Source organism: Eufriesea mexicana, unplaced genomic scaffold (assembly GCF_001483705.2).
Source record: "Eufriesea mexicana isolate 0111107269 unplaced genomic scaffold, ASM148370v2 scaffold12808, whole genome shotgun sequence".
NCBI lineage: Eukaryota > Metazoa > Arthropoda > Insecta > Hymenoptera > Apidae > Eufriesea > Eufriesea mexicana.
Window position 1 is genome coordinate 88,769 of NW_016920357.1, and position 20,919 is coordinate 109,687.

The following is a 20,919-nucleotide window of genomic DNA, read 5'->3' on the forward strand; positions in this document are numbered from 1 at the left end:
CGTATTCATGGACTTTTGAAAATCATTAATTTTGAAAAAGATACATTATGTGCTAAGTATATCAAAAATATACTATTGTATTTGTTTTGAATGATACGTATATATAGTGACTGACGAGGCTCAAAGGGATCTAATAGTGTCTTTATGTTATATCATAAATATGATGTCTTGAAAATGAAATATAAAACTTAAAAAATAGATATCTTTATAAAAAAACATGAGAACGTACAAATACTTCTGTCTTAGGATTATATCAAAGATATGATTATACGTGCCTCTTCGGCAGTGTCAACGTATATATTTCGAACGTGTCACGTGATCATTATTCGCGAATTGGACAGTCCAAGTAAGTTGTATGAGATAAGAAATTAGATTCTTTTTAATGTATCATATATTTTTTGTAGGATTTTAAGATGGTTTATCGAGGCAGGGAATTGAGATTGTAACCGTTCTTGGAAAATAACTGATGAGAAAAATACAAAACAAATGTGTGTGTGCATCGTTCGGACCAGCAATTTCAACAAATAAAAAGGAAATCGAGTAATTATTTAATAATGTACTGTAAGAAAAGATTTTATATATGCATATACTTATTATGTTGATAAAAGTGCTAAAATTATAATCATTTTTGCAGTATTATATTTCTAACACGATTATTTATGGTACATACACATGTATATACATGTATGTACTTTGTATTTCTATTGAGAAAATAGCATTAAATACTTCACGTTCGTACAATGGTAACGGTTTCCTCAGATTATATTTCTTGATGTTTCATGCATTACTGTTGTATACAGAACAGGTAGGATAGTCTTGTATGATATACGAAGTCTGATAAATAAGTAGAAATAACAAAACTACTTGCGAATACATTGTTTCTAAATACTTATGTGTATGGCAGCAACTGCATTTACGTTGTTATTAATGACAGTTGGCATAATAGTTGCGAGAAATATTTATGAGACAGTATATTTCTACATTCTATGAAAAAGTGTTAAAATCTTTATAAATTTTGATTTAAACAAAATTTTAATTTTTTTACAAGATTTTATCTAATTTATGTGTAAGTTAAAGCACATATTTTTTACATAAAATAAAATTGAAATATCAAATAAACTGTGTACAAGTAGTATCAAATTACCTACCAATTCTTTAAACTAAAAATGCTTTTATGTAACTTAAACGTAATTCAATATGTTTATACATATATAGATAATTTTGCCTGATACGTATGTATAAATATAATCAAGTCTAAACGACAAAAATTAATCGTCTTACAAATAAGTAAAGTAAGAAATCCTGTAGATGGATTTAAATAGAAAAATGTTATTTCATATAAGAGAAAATAACAAAAAAGAGATGTATACAAATAATATTTTTGTATAAAAATATAGACGAAAAATAAATATATATAAAAAATGACGGATGACTATTAACTAACCAATAGCGTCATGCGGTAAAAATATGCTTCACGTGAAATCAACCCATTGGATATACATATGTATGGCAGAATAGTAGATACACGACCTTTCGGCGGTAGTTTGTCACATGTGGCAAAATACGCCACGCATGCGTCGTAGGATATAACGATATGCGATGTCGCAGTATTCCACAGATCATGGTTCCGCGTGCCGGTGCATCGGTACCTATTCTCTGTAGAATGACTGCGCATGCGTTGAACATCACAAAGGGTGAATGTTCCTGTCTGCTTTCGTAAGGCGACGTTGCTGTCGCGACGTTGCCACATCGTCGAATACATTCGAGGCTCGCCAAGCGTTCCTAGCATTATTCGTTGGCGGATTATGGTGAAGGATTAATCGACGTTAGCCAATATCATGTTTACAGACACTTTTTTTTCAAGATTATGTAAATTATTTTATGCGTTATTTGATGCAAAACGATTTACTATCGTATTTCTTTTATCTTTTGAATAAAGAATAACGTAATAAGTGTTTATGAAACGTAAACAGTTACGCACAATTTCAACTCTAAATAAAATCACACTTAAGATGGACGTATTCGATGCGAGAATGAAACTAAACTTGATATTTGTACACGTTAAACAAAATCCATTGTATTTCTTATGAAGGTATAGTACATCAAAATAAATGAATAAATACATATTTCAAATCATTGTAATCTACATTCTAGAGAAAAATCTCTAGAAAAAGTCTCTAGAAAAAGTCACTAGAAAAATCTCTAGAAAAGTCTCTAGAAAACTTCTCTAGAAAAAACTTGGTAATTTTTTTATAAATTTTAGATATTTCTTAAGATATTTGCATCTTTCAAATTTTGTAAAACTGTATATTGTTATTAAGATTATTTTAGAAGATATAGAAAAACATTTAATTGTTCAATACATGTACAAACATAACTAATGATTTAATTATTAATATTTTACAAGTTTATATCTTGAATAGATTTGAAATATCTTTCCTATGATGTGTATGTATAATAGAAATATTTACAGTATGTTAATAACATTGAGTTTCTTTAACAAAATTTCAAAATATTAAATTTTACTTCGAAAAATTACATTTAAAAAATTTTGAAAAACATCAAACATAAACGACTTCACATAAATAATTATAATTGAAGCAAAAAGAAAGTTAAATTGCTACAAGTACACTTTGAGTAGCATAAAATAAAGAAACGTTATATTAATAAGGAATTAACATTATAAAAATGACTACGGTACTAGAATTTGTATACAATGTATACAATGTGATTCGCGTTAACAAATTGGTTGAATTTAAATTCCAATTTTTTTTTTTCACATTTGAATTTGTAATCGTAATTGAATGGCGGCTTTATGAATTTCCCTAGACTATGAGTTCCAGATGATGTAACGGTCACTGACCCCCTCCTCCCACTTCTAAAATCTTCTCCCTCCCATGTATCACCTACTCTTTTTCCCTTTTATGAATGATGCGCATGCGATAGAACGTTATGTATGTACGTAGGTCACGAATGACATACACGTGTAAGTTGTATATGTGAACCTGTACAGGTTTAATGTTGATGAATTTAATACACATATTTAGATGAGAAATAAACTACCGCCCTTGAAAAGACACAACACACTAATTAATAAAGAATACAATAATGAATAAAGATACAAAATTAACGTAGAAATTTTAGATCCTGTAGTACTGAGAATAACAGAATTTTGAAAAAATAATTCAATTTTTGACATCTCTTATATTTGTATTCATATTGAATATAGTAAAGATTCAGAAATAATTAAAAAGAAAGAGGATAGTGCCAAATGGCAAAAGTAAATATGAAAGGTCAGAATGTATGTATAACAGACAATGAACATATCCAAAATATGAAAAAAACATGGAAAACATCTATATTATATGGCGTTACATACATCATGTCAGAACGAAGCAGAAATTATATCCCCATTTATCAATGACACATATTTTTATATTATGTGTCAGAATAAATTTGTAAATAAAAAAGAATACAAAATTACACATGGAATAACGAATATCCTGGATATACTTATGAGTTTTGTAATACTTATAGCTTTATTACAAATAATATATTCAAGCAAACAACAATAAAATAAAAAATTATGGTGAATTTTGAAACAAAGTGTAAAAATCAACATTCTGGGACATTCTGGTAATTGTATATTATTTATAATTTTTAAATTAATATCTATTATTAAATATTATACCGCTAACCTTCTCATAAATTATAAAACAGTATTTTTAGTATCAAATCAATAATTGTTTATTAGATAATATCTAAGGCAATTTTACGATATCTAAATTTTTATTAAACAATTAAATGAAATATTAAGAAGTATATGTTTCTGTTCTCTTCGAAAAGAGAATTGCAGGAAATAGAAATCAACGTAGCCTTGAGCCCCTTCCACCAATTCTACTTTTCTTTCTCACCTCCGTTAATGTCTCTGATTCTTTCCACGTTTATTTCCTCTCGAAAATATGTCCCAGTCATTTTAATGTAAGTTTGTAAGCATTTCATAATTAGTAAAAAGAAAAAAGGTAAATATTATAAGCATATTTCTAAAAACGTATAAATTTGCATACAAATTATTTATAAATGAATATATTACTTGAAATCGGTTATTTTCAATCTTCATATAAGTATTACCACTGATAAAGCTCCAATTATGAATTTCCTCTTGCAATTAATTTATACAAAGTACTACGTTAATACTACTTTTCTTCCTTTTTTTTTTCTTTTTGCCTATTCACAGGTAAAAAATGTGCATTTCCGCCATCACCGCCATCTTTTTTTCCCCGCCGTGCGACCCACTGTTAGCTTTCTCTTTCCACACTTATTGCCATTTTTCAGCAATTCAATTATAAATTAGTAATGTAATATTGGGGTCAAAAACGGGTAGAATTTTTTGACTGTCCATATTATCTAACATATTTGTTTCTTTTTCTAAACATAATTTAATACGCATAAAAGAAATTATTTGAATAAAGTACCGAATTCAAGATTTCAAAAACTATAATGAGCTAATATTTAATTTTATTCGATCCCTATTCTTTATATAAGCCTTGTCTAGCTTGTCGATCAGATTTATAATCCATAGTACATATAAGTATGTAAATAAATATATGCATATACACACAGAGATATATATACACGCACATGCGATATACACACACATATATGTACATGATATATACTGTATTTCTCCGCATTGCTCGGATCATTTGTGTACTCATCACATCGTACCTAACCTAACTGGTTTTCCCGCGTTTTACACATTATTTAGTTTATATTTTACGCGCAAGTGGTGACTATCCTACATTATATTTTTGTAAAGCAAACTAAAGTTATTTTATAGAATTTCGTACAATAATAGTATAAACTCTGGTCAAATTGTATAGTATGGAAAATCGAAACCTTCGTTTCAGAATGAAAGAATAAATCATTAAATAAACAACACGTTTTACGATTGTACCCAACATAAATACATGATATAGATATTGAGAAAATCATTTACGTGGTCGGGATTGGTACAATTGTCAGGAATGTAATGTACTGATAAGGATTCAAGCTATGCAGATATATCAACAAATAATACAATGATATAAATGCGTGAGAGGAACAACGAACGACATAACAAAAATAACTGCGTGGACTTACTTCATCATGCAAACGAACAATCTCGAGTTTCAAAGAAATCTTTTCTTTCCGCGCACATTCTCCATTCACACATCTGGTACATTGCGTTTCCGAAATTTGCAGTTTCACCTTAATAATTTTATTAAAATACACCACACAACCGTTCATATATATATTTTAGAAAACTGTAAATCTTAAATGTAAACCTTGCGAGGTTAAAAATCAACGTTGCACGTTGACGTTTGAGGTTAGAATCGACAGGTAGCAGTAGTGGTAAAATTGGAGGAACGCATGCGCAGTACACCAAACGTATGTTACGCATCCAACTTCAATATTCTGTTTACCGCGTATTTCAAGTTTCGATATTTGAACTTATGCTATGTATACAATATATTGCAAATGATTATTGTATTATTAGACTTTAAAATACTGGAAATACAAAAGTAGATATAAAAATATAAAAATATTAAAAAATATGTGAATAAAATGTACATATGCATTAACAAAATGTTTTAATATGTTTATATGTTAATTTATGTTTGTAAATTAGTAAATTTAAATTCATCTAATGTGTACGTGGACTTAATATATATGTTTAAAGAAATAAAGTATAGAAACAAGAATCAGTAGGGATATACTATAAATATTTAACTTACAATAAGAAAAGTGAGAAAAATTAATTAAAAAATGTAACTAATACAATTAAAATTTTTTTTTAAATTTTATTTAATTATTGCAGTATTTATTTTATTCCTGAAACTTAATCAGTTTTTATAAATTTGTGTAATACTGGATTTTATTAACTAACGAATTTTAAACTTATTCTATTAACCTTTAAAAAAATAGAATAACATTTTAATAAAATTATGCATGTAATTGTAATAGAATTAATATGATTCTTTTTATCGAACAAATTTTTTCAATGAATGATGATCAATAATTAAAAGAAATTAGCTAATTATTGCCAATAACTGTAAAAGTACCTATTCAATATAAATCGAAGATGATAAGTGCAATCTTTAAAATCTACCATATTTAATGAAATTTAGTGCATATATATCTAATGCATATAGTTGTTTAAAACATAAAATTTATAAATATGAAATTTATGTCTTCCATGAAATTGTGGTACTGTATCACCAATATTATTAACTTATATGTCTTATACAATATGATACATGAAATAAGATGAAATAACTGAAAAACGGAGCAATTTTTGTATCTTGATTAAGCCTATATATTAATCCTGATATAAATGAAGAAAGATACAAATATGGGTATTTACTTTAACAAGAATAAATACGCTATCATTCAAGATCCTACATGTTTAACATTTTTATCTTCTTATAAAATCTTGATAAATTATATATCATATGACATGATAATACACCATTGTATTTATAAAGAGAAGAATAATGTTACAATCAAATGTATCAAATTTCGTCTCTACAATAAAAAACCAAAAATGTGTTCAATTATACTTATTTCAATTCCATATGCATCTATGTACTTATATAATCCCCATAATATAGTATTATTTTATTTCCACTTATATGCGTTCTGTCATAATCAATTGCATCTGCATATTAAAAAGGCTTTTAATTCGGAAGCTACAGTAATGAAAGAATTAATTTGCAACTCGTAAAACTTAATCAATTCTATTTATAATTGTTTCTCATCGAATTACACGTGGACATTCAACCAGTCAAATCACTCTTCCCCCTCTTCTCTATCAAAATGCATTTCCCCTTTCAACTGCCAAATTCATTATAAACTATCTAAGACCCACCTACGCATCATTACCATAACACCGCAAGAACTAAGCTATCCAAACATCTTAAAATCAAGGATCAATGAAAAACTCGCGACTGAATCACCGACTGGAATAAAAATCGTTCTCCGGAACGTAAACGAAATTACTTAATTCCCCCATACAGTCTCCCGCCTGCATTATGGAAGTGTTTGCTGAAACGACGAGTGAAGTCGTTCTTCGCGCGGGATTAAGCGTACACGCGTAGCTTTAATTATATCGTACACTGTACGCGCGGACATTGTGGTGTGCAACGTGACCGCGATGGCGATGCATACGTACATATATAACACGCAACACGTATGCACACGTATAGGTGAACACAGGTAAGAATATAACTTACCTATGCAGCTGTACCGGAGTAGATCTCGCGGGTAAATGCTGGTTATGCGAGACCGGTGGTTGTGTCTGACCCCGGCCAGGGGTCGACGTTACGCCGACCAGTGAGTGGCCATGGGGCCCGTGAGGATGACCGTGGGGGTGGGCATGTGGGTGTGGAGGATGGGAGTGGGGGTGAGGATGATGATGGTGATGCAAATCTGCCCCCACTGGACCCACTGGGCCCACCGGACCCCCCACCCCCAGTCCGCTCACTACCTGGACTTGCTTGCTCACTGTCTCCATCACCCCTAGCGCATTGTGTACTGAAACAAATCCATTAAAATTCATTAGAAACATTGCTTTCATTGTTTCTGTAATTTATTTTTTTAGACTGGTTACTTATGATCACTAATGCGTACTTTATGAAATAGCTTGATCTCCAAGCCATGGGGTTTGGAACGAAAAATCCATAACGAGCTGGATTCCACGTTGTATTGCAAAGGGCTAACAATAAGTTTATCCATATAATACTAAACTTTCGAAAGTAGAGTTATAAAGTCGAAGAATAAAATAAGGTATATAAAAATATATAAGAATACTATGGTTTTTTTCATTTTAATTTCACAATTTATACTTATTTTTTTTAAATAATTGAATCAAGAATTTGGTAAGTTACAGGAATTTTGTTTGAATAACATTTTAATCGGATGATGCTGAGAAATAAATAGTACATTCTTCATAAAAGAATAAAAATTCATGGAAACTCTATTGGGAGTAATATTAACTGCCTAATTAACAGATAATGAAGACGGATGTTTAAAAAATTGAAACATGTAATTGTAAAGGGATTAATAGATAATATTTAAAGTTAAACCCATTTTAATCGTGAAAATAAAATTTATTGTTAAATAATTTCGTCAATAAGTATCTGATAAATAGATACTTCAATAATGCGTTCGTCATTATTGCCTATATTGATAATGACAAAATTTTGATCGAATAATATGGTACAGTCACACTGATAATTTTTATCACATTAATCATTCGGGCCAGTATTTCAGGACAGTATAAAATATGTATTTCTGATATAACACAAAGACCAGAGTATTCCATATTTAAAATAATTTGTTCCAGAATTTCTGCTTTTACAATCAATAATTAATCTGTAACTAACAAATATATAATAATAATCAAACAGAATAAAAACTTGTACAGAAAAAAAAACAATTACAAAAGAATGTAATATTATAGAACAGTACAGACTTATATATAAAATTCAATAGCAATAATTAACGTAACATATATGATCGAAAGAATGTTTTAAATTATTAAGAATTCACTCTAGTACAAATAAACAAATATAAAAAACACATTAAAATTAAACAATGTAATGATTATGAATTGTTCTCTTCTATAATATTATACGTATTATATTTATATATATCCGTAAAAATATGAAATAATTATAAAAAGTACAGAAATATATATATTTTAATTCGGAATTTTATGTTATATATTAAATAACCTGATGCTTGAAAATATATGTTTTATATATTTATATGTATATATTATATTTTAAATATATAACATGAAGTTTTTATTTGGTTAATAGAAAGTCTATTTTATTCTACTCTTCATTGCTACTTATGGGAAAGAATTATGTATTTATGATGCAGGAAATGAAATAAAATTCGATTAAATATTCAGTTAAATTGTTTTCATTTAATAATGTTTTTAAAAGAGAAATTCAACTTGCATAAAGATTATGCTTCTATACTTTCAAATTGCAAATAGTGACTATTCAGTCATAATATAAAACATTATAATCTTCCAGACTAATATTACTAGTTTATAAATTAAAATATTTAACAACTTACTGAATTATATAGACAATACATAGATATGAGATAAATATAATCCAGTAAAGCGAAAAATTAAGAAACTATTATTAACACGAAGCTTCACAATTTTCTTATGAAATATATTTTTTATTAAAATAACATAATTAATTAAATCCCTTGATAAAATATAATGTTATCTGTTTTTAATAATTTAATATAAATTTTTATTCTTATTTCAATACGTCAATATATCAAAATAAAATTCAACAAATATATCAATAAAATAAAAAATTGTATAATTCGATAATATTATAATTTTGATTGAAAGAAATTACTGATATTCAGGAATGTACACGTTGCTCTTAAGTTCTTAATTATTTAATTCTTTTGCCCTCTATTTTATTAATATTTATGCCTGCGAATGGACCTACATTTTTCCAAACTCATATAATGGCATTTCGATCAATAATTTTCGAGGTTCGCTACAGAGGCACAATATCATCGAGTGTTATCACTGTTGAAACATCTGTGGAAACTCCCTTCTTTTTTACTTCATATACTAACGAAAATAATTCGTGTATTATTCAAAATATTTTACTATAGTATATACTATATTACTATCTCTGAAGTTACAACATTTTACTTAATATCAAACTTAATTTGTCTATTTTAAATTATGAAAATTCGTAGCTTCTACAAAATTTTTATTTAACACCACTGAATTAAATTATTGGATATTATAAATTTTTTGTCAAAATTATACAGTATTGATTTTTGACATTATTATTAAAAATAATAATGTTAGTATTCCAGTAAATATAAATGATATGATGATGAAAAATATTTCGATTCCCTAAGGACTGATAACTCATTCTACATATAATACAATTTTTTGGAATAATTTCTAATATAATTTTCTTATTTTCTTTCTTCTCTTTTCTTCTTTTTTTTTTTCTTTTTTTTTTAAGTTTATAATGTATTGCTGGTATGATACATGGAGAAGAGATAAAAAGGAAGGTCATGAGAACGTTATACATTAGAAAGTATGACAGTGCACGTCAAGCAAGACACAATGCCATTATCGGATTTACGATGGGAGAGTACAATGCTCAGGTCACCGATTTTATTCAAATTTTTATGTCGATGAGATTGTACACACAGTATGCACTATTCGAAATTTCACAAGAAAATAATACTTTATGTATAATGCATTCTCATTACTTTACCTTCAATATTTTATTCTTACATTACATCTGAATAATAAATAAACTATATATTTTCTATTTTTTTAAAAAATGCTTCTTATTTTAAATCCAAATTCTTATTTTAAATTGAATTTTGAATTGTTTACTTTGGATAGTTATATTTTATTCCTTCGAATGAAATTCGTTGGTAACTTTTAGTGAAATTTTTTACCAGTTTATTGACCTTTTAATTTTATTCATTAGGTTTCTTTTTAATCTCTGGATAACAAAGAATAATAAAACAAGATGAAATCACGTATTAACTTACTTATCCTTTTGTAACAAAAAGTAATTTTGCAATTAACGTGCAAGGACTTAAATTTTTATTCATGAACTATTAAATAATTGCACTTTTATATGTAAATCGTATAATTTATAGCTCGCAGACAGAAAGAAAATTCATAAAAAAATTATGAAACTTCTCATATAATATTTTCTTACGAACAAATATTATAGCGTAATTGTATTTATAAATAAATTAATAGCGATTTCATAATGATAAAAAAATATATTTCCTCACAGATAGTGAAAACAATGATGTTCTCTTTTGTATACAATTTTTATCTTACTTAGCAAAGATAAAGTGTATTTCCTCATTGTACATTACGTGCTACTGTTTTTTTTTAAACGATATAATACTTAAAATTTCACGTGCTTCAGGTATATCACTCAAAATATATCATTATGTACATAAATTAATTTTTTAGTCTTCAAAATTCCCCAAAAAAATTCAGTCGAAAATTTAGTCAAAAATGTAAGTTTAATATTTTCTTCTTTCATTCTAGGTCTACATTAATTTCAATAATAATAATTTGTATTATTCCTTCTATATATGAGTATAATTATTTCACAATTATTTACATTACATTACCGAATGTGCAATCATATATAAGCTAATGTTAATAAGTTCCTAAGTATTTAAACAAGATAACTACGACATTCCGATTTTTCAATAAAACGTATCAAAAATGAAGATAATATTTCTTTTATATTAACAGAAATATCAACTGATAAGTAAATTAAAGATAGCACGTTATTCGTGGCATTTCATATAAGAGAATTATATAAATGTAACGAATTTATGTAATAAATTACATAAATAAATATATATACTAGAAACAATTACTTGTGAAACAATAACTTCATTTTTAAATAGTACAAATATCGCGTGTGCAGAAGTTATGAATACATATAATCATAAGCACACGTAACACTATAATCGTAAATGTACAAAATGTCTCGTATACTATTTTTATATAATCATAACCGCAATTAATAACAAAATATAGTACATTATCCTTTCGTGTAAAAAGATGTTTATATAATAATTTAAATAAAAATTATACCTTTATCATAGTAAATAAAATATTTCAGTTACTAGAAAAGGAGTTACGCGAAATACGTTGGGAAACGTTTCAGGTTTAAATAACAAAGATTCGAGGAGTTATCAAGTTTTTAATATTACATGTTTGCAACAGACGTAAATATTATGCTACTCCTATCATTACTATACCTGTTATCTGCAGATAATGCCAACATACGACAATTGGAAACAACGGTAAATGGAATTTTCATATTTCAGAATAAATAGAAATAATTTATCAGCCTTGTTTTGTTTAGACTAATCGCATAATAGATAATGTAGTTGGTATATTTTTTCATCATTTTCAGAGTTTCACTTCATTAATATATGGAATTTATTTTTATCATCATTGTCCATTCTCATGTTTAACAATAAAAATAAAACACGAGCTAGTTACATGTACTCAACACGAATTGTAAACGAAACGAAATAATTAAAACGATTAATTACAATTACTTCGGTATTAATTACTAATTTACCAATATTCATTGGAAAATTAAATAATCATTATAAATTAATACTATTCCCATTCCTTGCTCCTTGCTCGTAATTAATATTATTTTCGCCACTCATAATTAATAACATCTCCATGAAGCTCACATGTAAGTATACTTATCAAATAGTAACTTATTTTTTCAGTTAACCAATGTATACGTTTCTTCGTCTAAAAAGAACCAGAAAATATTACCAAATATTTTCCTAAATTTCCCTATTCATTTCTCTCTCCTGTCTAGCAATTTATTCTTAATAATCTTTTTCGAGTTCAAATACCAAATATATTTATATATCACGTGAAATACACAATTTGTGTTAAGTATTGCATAATACTGCACTGAATGAACATAGAGTTTCGAGGCGTCAAAAGTTTAATAAAACTTAATTCTCGAGTAAATTGACGTAAAGTGTGTCTGGTCTTTCGAGAACTTGAGTAACGCCGTTAATTCACTATGAGTAAGCGTCATGTTAAAGACGGTTAACAGAGTGTAAATAATTGATACCAACGTGGATATCAGGCGCAATTCATATATTCGTACGTGAAATAAATGAATATCGGCGTTAATGCACGATCGTCGTACTCAAAATGGAAAAAAAGGAAAAAGAAGAAAAAAAAAACACGTTCGCAAGGACGTCAACGACTGGCATCATCAAAGTAACGGTACTTCACTGACTCTCAAAGAGAAGCGAAGCGAGTGTGCCTGTTATATAGAAACGGTTTGAAGAAGTATGGGCAAAGTAATAATTGGAAAGCTATTAATACCAATAACTGATAACTTAACTTTAATTCCTTTAATATTAGATTTTCCTTTTACTGACTCAAATACGCTAGATTGAATTTTAATAGCAGTGAATAGTAATTTTTAACTTTTTTTAGTTTCATTGAGGTTTGATTTTTCTTGTTTATCAAGTATTAATTTTGCTCCTTTGAATATTAGTCCCAGCTTCTATTAATATTATTTTTTTCTTTGTTTGTCCCGATTTACATCTAGTTACATTAAATTATATTTTAATACCAGCAACTAACGATTCTTTATTTTTTGTAAGTTAGAATTTCTGTTTATCACGGATCAATTTCGTTTTTCTGGATAGTAGTTCGAGCTCTTCTTTCATATTACTCTTTTCCTTATTTATTCTGAATTACATCTAGTTACACTAGATTAAATTTTAATATCAATAGCTAATAATTTTTATTTTTTGTTTATTGTAAATAAGTTATATCAAATTAAATTTTAATACCAGTAGCTAATAATTTTATTTTCGCATTATTATCGTTGTTCATTTTGTGCACGAATTTCATCCTTTATCAATTTTTCTGCATGCGTATAAATTGAAAACAGATTTTTGTTTAATAACGATGCTTTGATTGCTAACCAGCGTTCTTTGTTTTTCCGAGGATCATTTATTTCGTATCTTTTTGTCTTTTGGTGTTTCTGATTGAATTGCATACATACATACATATGTATACATGTATGTGTGTTTGATTTAAACGTATAGACACCATTAGCTTCTTAACGATTCAAAATATGAGAAAATTGTTTCATTTGCTAGAATATTTAATTTTTCTTTTTAAATTGCTTTTCACAATGACTTCAATATGAATTTTTTATGGACCCTTTTTATAGTGTCTATTTTATTATGCATTTTAAATTACGTTCAATAAATGTACAATAATTTATCAGAAATTTATATGAACGTATATATCCTTTTCCCATTCATAAATTTGCTTTATTCATGCATCCGAGCGCCAAGATTTAATTAACTACTTTTATTAATTAAACACGGGTTCTAGAAAAATATTTCTTCAAAACAAGGTCAAGAAATACGTCATTCCTTGTGACTCTTTTTCCAAAGAAAATAAATAAATACATCAATCTAAACTTCTTGCTAACATCGATCTTAACAAAATATTTACAATTTTTTCGATATAAAGCAACCAGTGGTATAATGTGTAAAATAACAAATTATCGATAACCCAGAAATTTTTCAACCTTAATCCTCTCACTATAACAAAGTTAGCTACCTATGTACTTTGCCATTGTACAGGACAGTCGAATCACAAGTCAAATTTCGTATATTCAAATTTCTTAAATTATTTCATAACACAGTTTCGACTAAAAAATCCAGAAGCAAACATTGTGCATAAATCTATGTTATAAATTGGAAGATAATAAAAAAAACTATCTGCACTAACTGACAAAACTTAAGAAACAAAATAAAATACTTTTTATTTCCTCACGTACATATATACAAATCAAAATTAGAAATGAGTTGTACATAAGATATGTAAAAAAAAGTTATTTATTCATCCTATTCGAAGCCAATGAAATGCGACTGCAACAAAGAAGGAAACCACTATGATATTGTACTTGAAAACGTCCTCATACCAAACAATCACACTTTTAATTAACTATTCAAAGACGGCTACCAAAATCTATACACAGAAAACACCAATCCACCAACACCATATTACACTAAAATCAACTATCTATCCTCAACCATTCTGGGGAAAATTCTATAAAAATACTATTCAACGAAGGAGGAAGGGAGGAAGCAGCTCCATGGAGGGCCATCATAATATCTCAAATTAACGTAAAACTAGCTAACTATGTAAAAGATTATGAAATCAGCAGTCATAAACGTAAAATCAAGTTCTTAGAACTCATTGCAAACAAGATATACACAGATGCGTGTCTTAAGCTCCGTTCACACGGAGTGGTGTAACAATTTTTAATACTTCTTTCTCGATTTTTTATTTCTAATAGTGAGATGTATTTCTGTACTTGAAAACGCGTCAATTTTCCAGAAAAATTAGCTATAAGAGAAAATTCTGTCGGTTTAGTCCCGTAGCCTATAACGAGAGTCCAAATAACCTACATTAGAGATATCTTGGCGCCCTCTGGTTCGTTTGTAGTGCTAACGGCTAATTTTTCAAATATCAAATCGCTTATCGTCTTGCTCGGATATCAGTGAGAAAACGATTACGAATACAATGGCAGTCGATAAAATGTACGTTCAATGCTGTATTCTCTTCGCGTTTTATCTCGACGAGAACTAGGCTGAAGTACCGAAGTCATTCTTTCTACTTCTAATAAAAATGATACTAAAAATAGAGTTTATATGTATTGTATGATATTTATATTTATTATATGATATTAAAGATAGATAGAGTTTTAATAAAAATGATATTAAAGGTGGAGAACGTTTCGAATTTAAAAGTCGATTTAAAATTTAAGATTCAAATGTTCGGGATTGGCATGCTGTAAGGTGAAAAACTAGATATTAACCCTTTGCATTCGACGATTTTTTTTGCCGAAGAAGAGCAGGAGTTTAAAGATCTGCTATAAAGTTGACGATACTTTTTTGACCAGTAAATAAAAAATCGTATGATAATTAGCACGTAGAATTATACGATTTCGATACCCCACACATTGTTACATTATTTTAAATTTCACGTATTAATTAATTAATCGATCTTAGAAATTTTCTCAAATAACAACCGAAGGGTGAAGAGTGCAAAGGGTTAAAAATCGTATTTAATATTGTCTCGAAGTCGTGCAACGACTAACAGGGACTATATAGTTACAAATAAAGCTATGAACGCGAAGTTTACGCCAGACATTCCTCGATATCCATTACTCAAGAATTCCTAATTTTTTTAGCTATCAGTTTACTGCACACTCCACACGTTCTTTTTTATATGGAATTTTCCAACGCTTCACTTTCCATCTCTGCCCATTTTGTTTTATCGAGTTTCGATCCGTCCTACAAACTATAAACAAATTCGAATATTCGCATCAATTCGAACATTGCTGATTTTGATCTCTTTTGGGGAAAAGTTAGTTTCGAATAATAGTCGTATAATAATCGAAAAGCAGTGACTAATATCATTTTAATAAGTCGTCATGATCCAAGTTTATAATTTGCACAAAATCATTGGTATTAACCCTCCGCAATCGCCGATTTTTTCGTAACAGTAAAAGTAGTAATTCGCAAACTTTCTGTCGTAAAGTAGACAAAATTTTTAAAACGGTTAATAACAAATAATATACAAATTAAGAAGTTAAATTATTTTACTTCAACATTCCACGCATCGTCGAGTAATTTTAAATTTGATATGTTAATTAACATCAATCTTTAGAATCTGATTAAATGGCGACTGAGGGTCGCCTCTCGAGTGCAAAGGGTTAATAGAAACTACTTTAATGACTGAAATTATTTCAATTTTCTTTTAAATAAAAGAAATCCTACGTCCTAATTTCGTGGATATTTCATAATTATTTATGAGAGAAAAAATTAAATTTATTTTATTCCTCGCGAAATTCGCTTCATAAAACATTGCGAATCCGCCTTGCTGTAAACTCTGACAGAGGACTCTAGTTCCTCATCCAGATTCTGGCAGAATAAAGAATTGGAATTGAATAATGAATAAACGAATAAGGAATCGAAATCGAATAAAGTATAAAATTTTACCCTAACCTAATACTCTTTCCAACGAACACTTTGACTATAGTCATACAAACAATAATCTCGACGTTTATAACAGTGAAAAATTTCTCATATCAGTGAGTTTATCTTTACACTAATAAAAAACAGCACAGGAAAAGAAAAAAATAATAAAAACATAAAATAATAGTAAGCACGACTAAAAATAATCCAAGATTATTTTAATACTAAACGTATTTTGTACACTATATAATTAACTTGGAATTAATGTCTTCTTTAAAGATTATATAGAATTACATACCCCGTCGTTTAATTACGCTAAAAGATAAAAAGAAAAATTATAAAACGAGTTATAAATCCGTTAGACATATTGGCGTCGGAGATACGAAATCCTTAGAGCGCCATCTGTATTCTAAAATCAGTACTACACAGTCGATTTTAAAGACTAAATAAGTTGAATCTATGAATAATTCGTATTTTCTCCCGATAGTCGTTTATCGAACTCTAACAAGTTCTCCTTACAGCTTCTTCACAAATTCGTTTCTAATTCTAGTCCTGCTTATTATCGAAGTTGCCGATGTATTTATACCTGATCAGCGTGAACGGGAGTGATGTTATTGGTAGAAATTCTGATAGTTGTGGAAGTAGGTCAGCTATTGCTGCGGTGATGGTGATTAAAATGACGGACCTTAACGAAGATCCCCGTAGCTGTCGTAGCGCGTTGAATCCGATCATCATTCGTCATTTTGCCGAAACAATAGATACCGATCGAATTGCGTGGCCAGAAATTATATATTCGTAAGAGTACGTAAAATATGACCGCGTCTGTCTCGTAGATCGATGGACTTCGTATCGTTCGTCGGCTGTCGCCATCGATGTACGGACGTAAAATTTGACACACTTAGTTCGTGTGACTGCTCGTGTACATTACAATGTTACGCTACAGTGAGCGTTGCAATGTCCGTCGTAACGTTCGTTGCTTAAACGCTCGTGTGACTGCGGCCTTAAGGTACAAGGTGCGCGCACAGCAGTATAGTCACCTTTAGCATAGAGGGAACGCTCGACGCTGAGTGGCTATAAGCATCTTTAATAATCAAAGAGTTAATTTGCTACTACAAAGAAAATATAATAGTTACTTCTACACTTCTAGTACAGATGGTAAAAGAATGTACATAAAATACGTGCATTTGTAAATTTTCATGCCAATTAATTAGTCGAGTATTCTTTTATGGAAGCTATTTCTGATTATGCAGTTCTGGGAACTTTTTATACACGCTGCTGTGTTGATAGTTATAACATACTATTCTTTATTCTCGATACAATACCATTACAATGCAAAAGAATTTGTTAATGTTCTGCAAAAGTTCAGTTTTTAAATTCATTACTGCTTCCTTCGGCATATTGGATACTTGATTTTTGGAATTATCATATTCAAGATTTTTATCTTTAATACACTTCTTAATTCCCATAATAATTATAATTATGATGATAATAATAATGATAATAGTAATGATGCAATGATAATAATAATACTTATTTTCCTTAGATATTGGTAATATTGGAATGAATTCTAATATTACCATGTTATGATAATTAATACCTACTTTTCTAGATATTGGTAATATTGGAATGAATTCTTAATTAAAATACAAATATTTCCTCACAATGCAACTGGTTCAGAAATGTAACAGAGATGTTTAAAACATGTCCAAATGAAGAATTTGTACTTTGATTATTATTCTGTGCATTTGCAGTCAAATATCCCTTTAATAAATTTTCTGATTAAATTAAATTAATAGAAATCAATTTAATTATTAATTTATAACCAACGTTAACATTAAAATTGGAGAATCTTACATCATTCATTCATAATACCAGTGAATGCTACGTGTAACCCAGTTCAACCATTGCAACTTTGTTACTATTCTGAATTTCATGATAACATTCTACACATACACTACTACTACAGATGACAAGTTTTTTTTTTTTTTTTACCTAAATCATGAGAATACTTTTTTTATACATTTTATATCTTCTAAATTTTCGCAATTCATTAATCTCCTTTATGAATAGAAAAGCAGTTGTAGCTACTAAGACAGAGCAAATTTTTTATGAGATATTTAGTTTAATAAAAGTTTAAACTTTAATAACTAAAATATTCTATTAGCAATTAAAATATATATAAGTATTTTATTGGCCTTGGTGAATTATACCGCATCAGAAGCCTTATCTAATACTGAAGACACAATGTTCAAATAATAAATTATGTAAAAATTTATGGATAGTAAGATAAATTCAGAATAACACCATAACGTCCTGTATAAGATATATTCAGAAGATTTTAAAACAGAAAAAATTTGTATAATGTCTAAAATAAAATATAACAAATGATTTTCACACTTGGGATAAGAACAGAAGAAATTATAATAATCCATGAACAATATTTTAATCAGTTGGTTAAATAAATTACCACTCATTACAAGGTATTATAAGTGTTAATTTATGTACGATTGTTAATATTAAATAAAATAATTGGAAGATACTGATAATATTTTGATACGAGATATTAGTGACTTGAATTGACAGTTCTTACAAGTTACACAAGCGACGAATTGCAAACGAAAAATAAATTTTTTGCTGAAACAGACATATTAAAACTTCACATAGTTCTTGCACAAAAATAAAAAATTCAACTGAAAATTAATTTTTCTGCTTTATTAGCTTAAAAATTATTTTATAATATCTCCTACTTTCACATAAATTTTAAATTATTGTTTTATAAATTTTAATGCTTTTTAAATTTTCTACTAATTTTTCATAAATTCCTCTTTGCTGATTAAATTTTTCTGATAATATTTTTAATATTTCTCTACTCTTTCATAAATTTTATTGGTATTTCATAAATTCTTTACTACAAAAAATTCAATATACTACCCGTAACACTCAAACATCTCACCTACACTCAACATCGGAAAAAAAATAAAATATAATAAAAAATTGAAGCATGAAAATACAGCAAATACACGAAAAAATATACATGTGGGTGATATACAAATATAAATTAAAAAATCATTTAAAGACTAACAAGGAGAGTGCAAGTCCTTCGGGTCCCCGATTGAGTTGAAACTTTGCAAGTTTGTAGATATCGTCATGCAGTTTAAGAAAATATATCATTATAGCCACAACTATTCAATAGTTTTTGAGATATTTACGATTAAAGTCTTATCACTTCTTTAATTATAGATTTATTTCCAATAATTTTCAAGTGGAGTCGTGGTATTTCGGTGACAGTGAAGAATTCCTATGGTCAAGGACCCGAGGGATTCGATTCCCGTCCATAGTGGTAGTTTTTTCAATCTATTTTTTAATTTGTATTCATTTTTCGCCTATGAAAACATTGTAAATAAACAATTGTAAATAAATTGATTTTTTACGCTTTCTTATGCAAGTATATATTTATTACAAAATAATAAGAATATTATGCAAGAAAAACACTTTTCTATAGCAATTTTATTTACTGCAGAAAGAAAACGAAAATATAAGTAATCGGTAGATACCGGAAATACCGCTCATGTAAGTATTAATTATTAAATTAAACATTGTATAAGAATGTTGCCTATAATTCCATCTTTGTTGTGCAGCTAAAAATGTTCATGAATTAATTACAAAAAATGGGAAATTTATTAATTTTCTACTGCCAAATTGATTTATTAAGATGTTAAATTTTTATCGTCTATTAAAATGAAAAATTGTACTGCCTGCGCCATCTATGATTTGGGCTCAAAAATCAAGAAAGTGATAGGAATATAGAATAGGCGAGGAGGTCGTCGAAGAGCTCGTCACGTGACAGACTAGGACAGAGAGGGGATAGAAAAGGATAGAATGGCTCCGGCAGTGAAAAATTATTAATTACTCCATTTCTGTAATTAATTTATGAACTTTTATAATTTCATTGCAAAGCTGGAACTTCAGGCTACATTCTTATATAATATTCGTAAAGAATTTAACTCTAAATTGTTAGTTATTAATTTTTGTTTGATGGCGTCTATGATTTCGTAACGACGGCCATCACGATCTTGCGTGAAAATATATAATACTAAACAAAACTAGAAGCAAAATGTGATCAAAAGTTATATGGGAAGATTCGCAAGAACATTGTCTTTCTAATGAGTGCATAAAGTTTCATAAATTAATTGCGTAAAGGATAGTAATTAATGAAAAACCAATGGCGTCTTCGACAATCTTCGACAATAATTCAAACATTTCGTAGAATAATTA

General features: G+C 28.3%; 1 protein-coding gene across 7 annotated transcripts in view; it reads right to left on the bottom strand.

Annotated features, from left to right (window-relative positions):
* Positions 1 to 20,919, bottom strand: part of Smr (nuclear receptor corepressor smrter) — a 93,914-nt gene that overhangs the window by 49,364 nt on the left and 23,631 nt on the right. For all 7 annotated transcript variants that reach the window (XM_017908790.1, XM_017908789.1, XM_017908784.1 and 4 more), the window contains one exon: positions 7,275 to 7,575. In XM_017908790.1, the coding sequence (XP_017764279.1) occupies positions 7,275 to 7,555 (281 nt within the window). In that variant the 5' untranslated portion in view covers positions 7,556 to 7,575. The remainder of the gene's footprint in view (positions 1 to 7,274; positions 7,576 to 20,919) is intronic.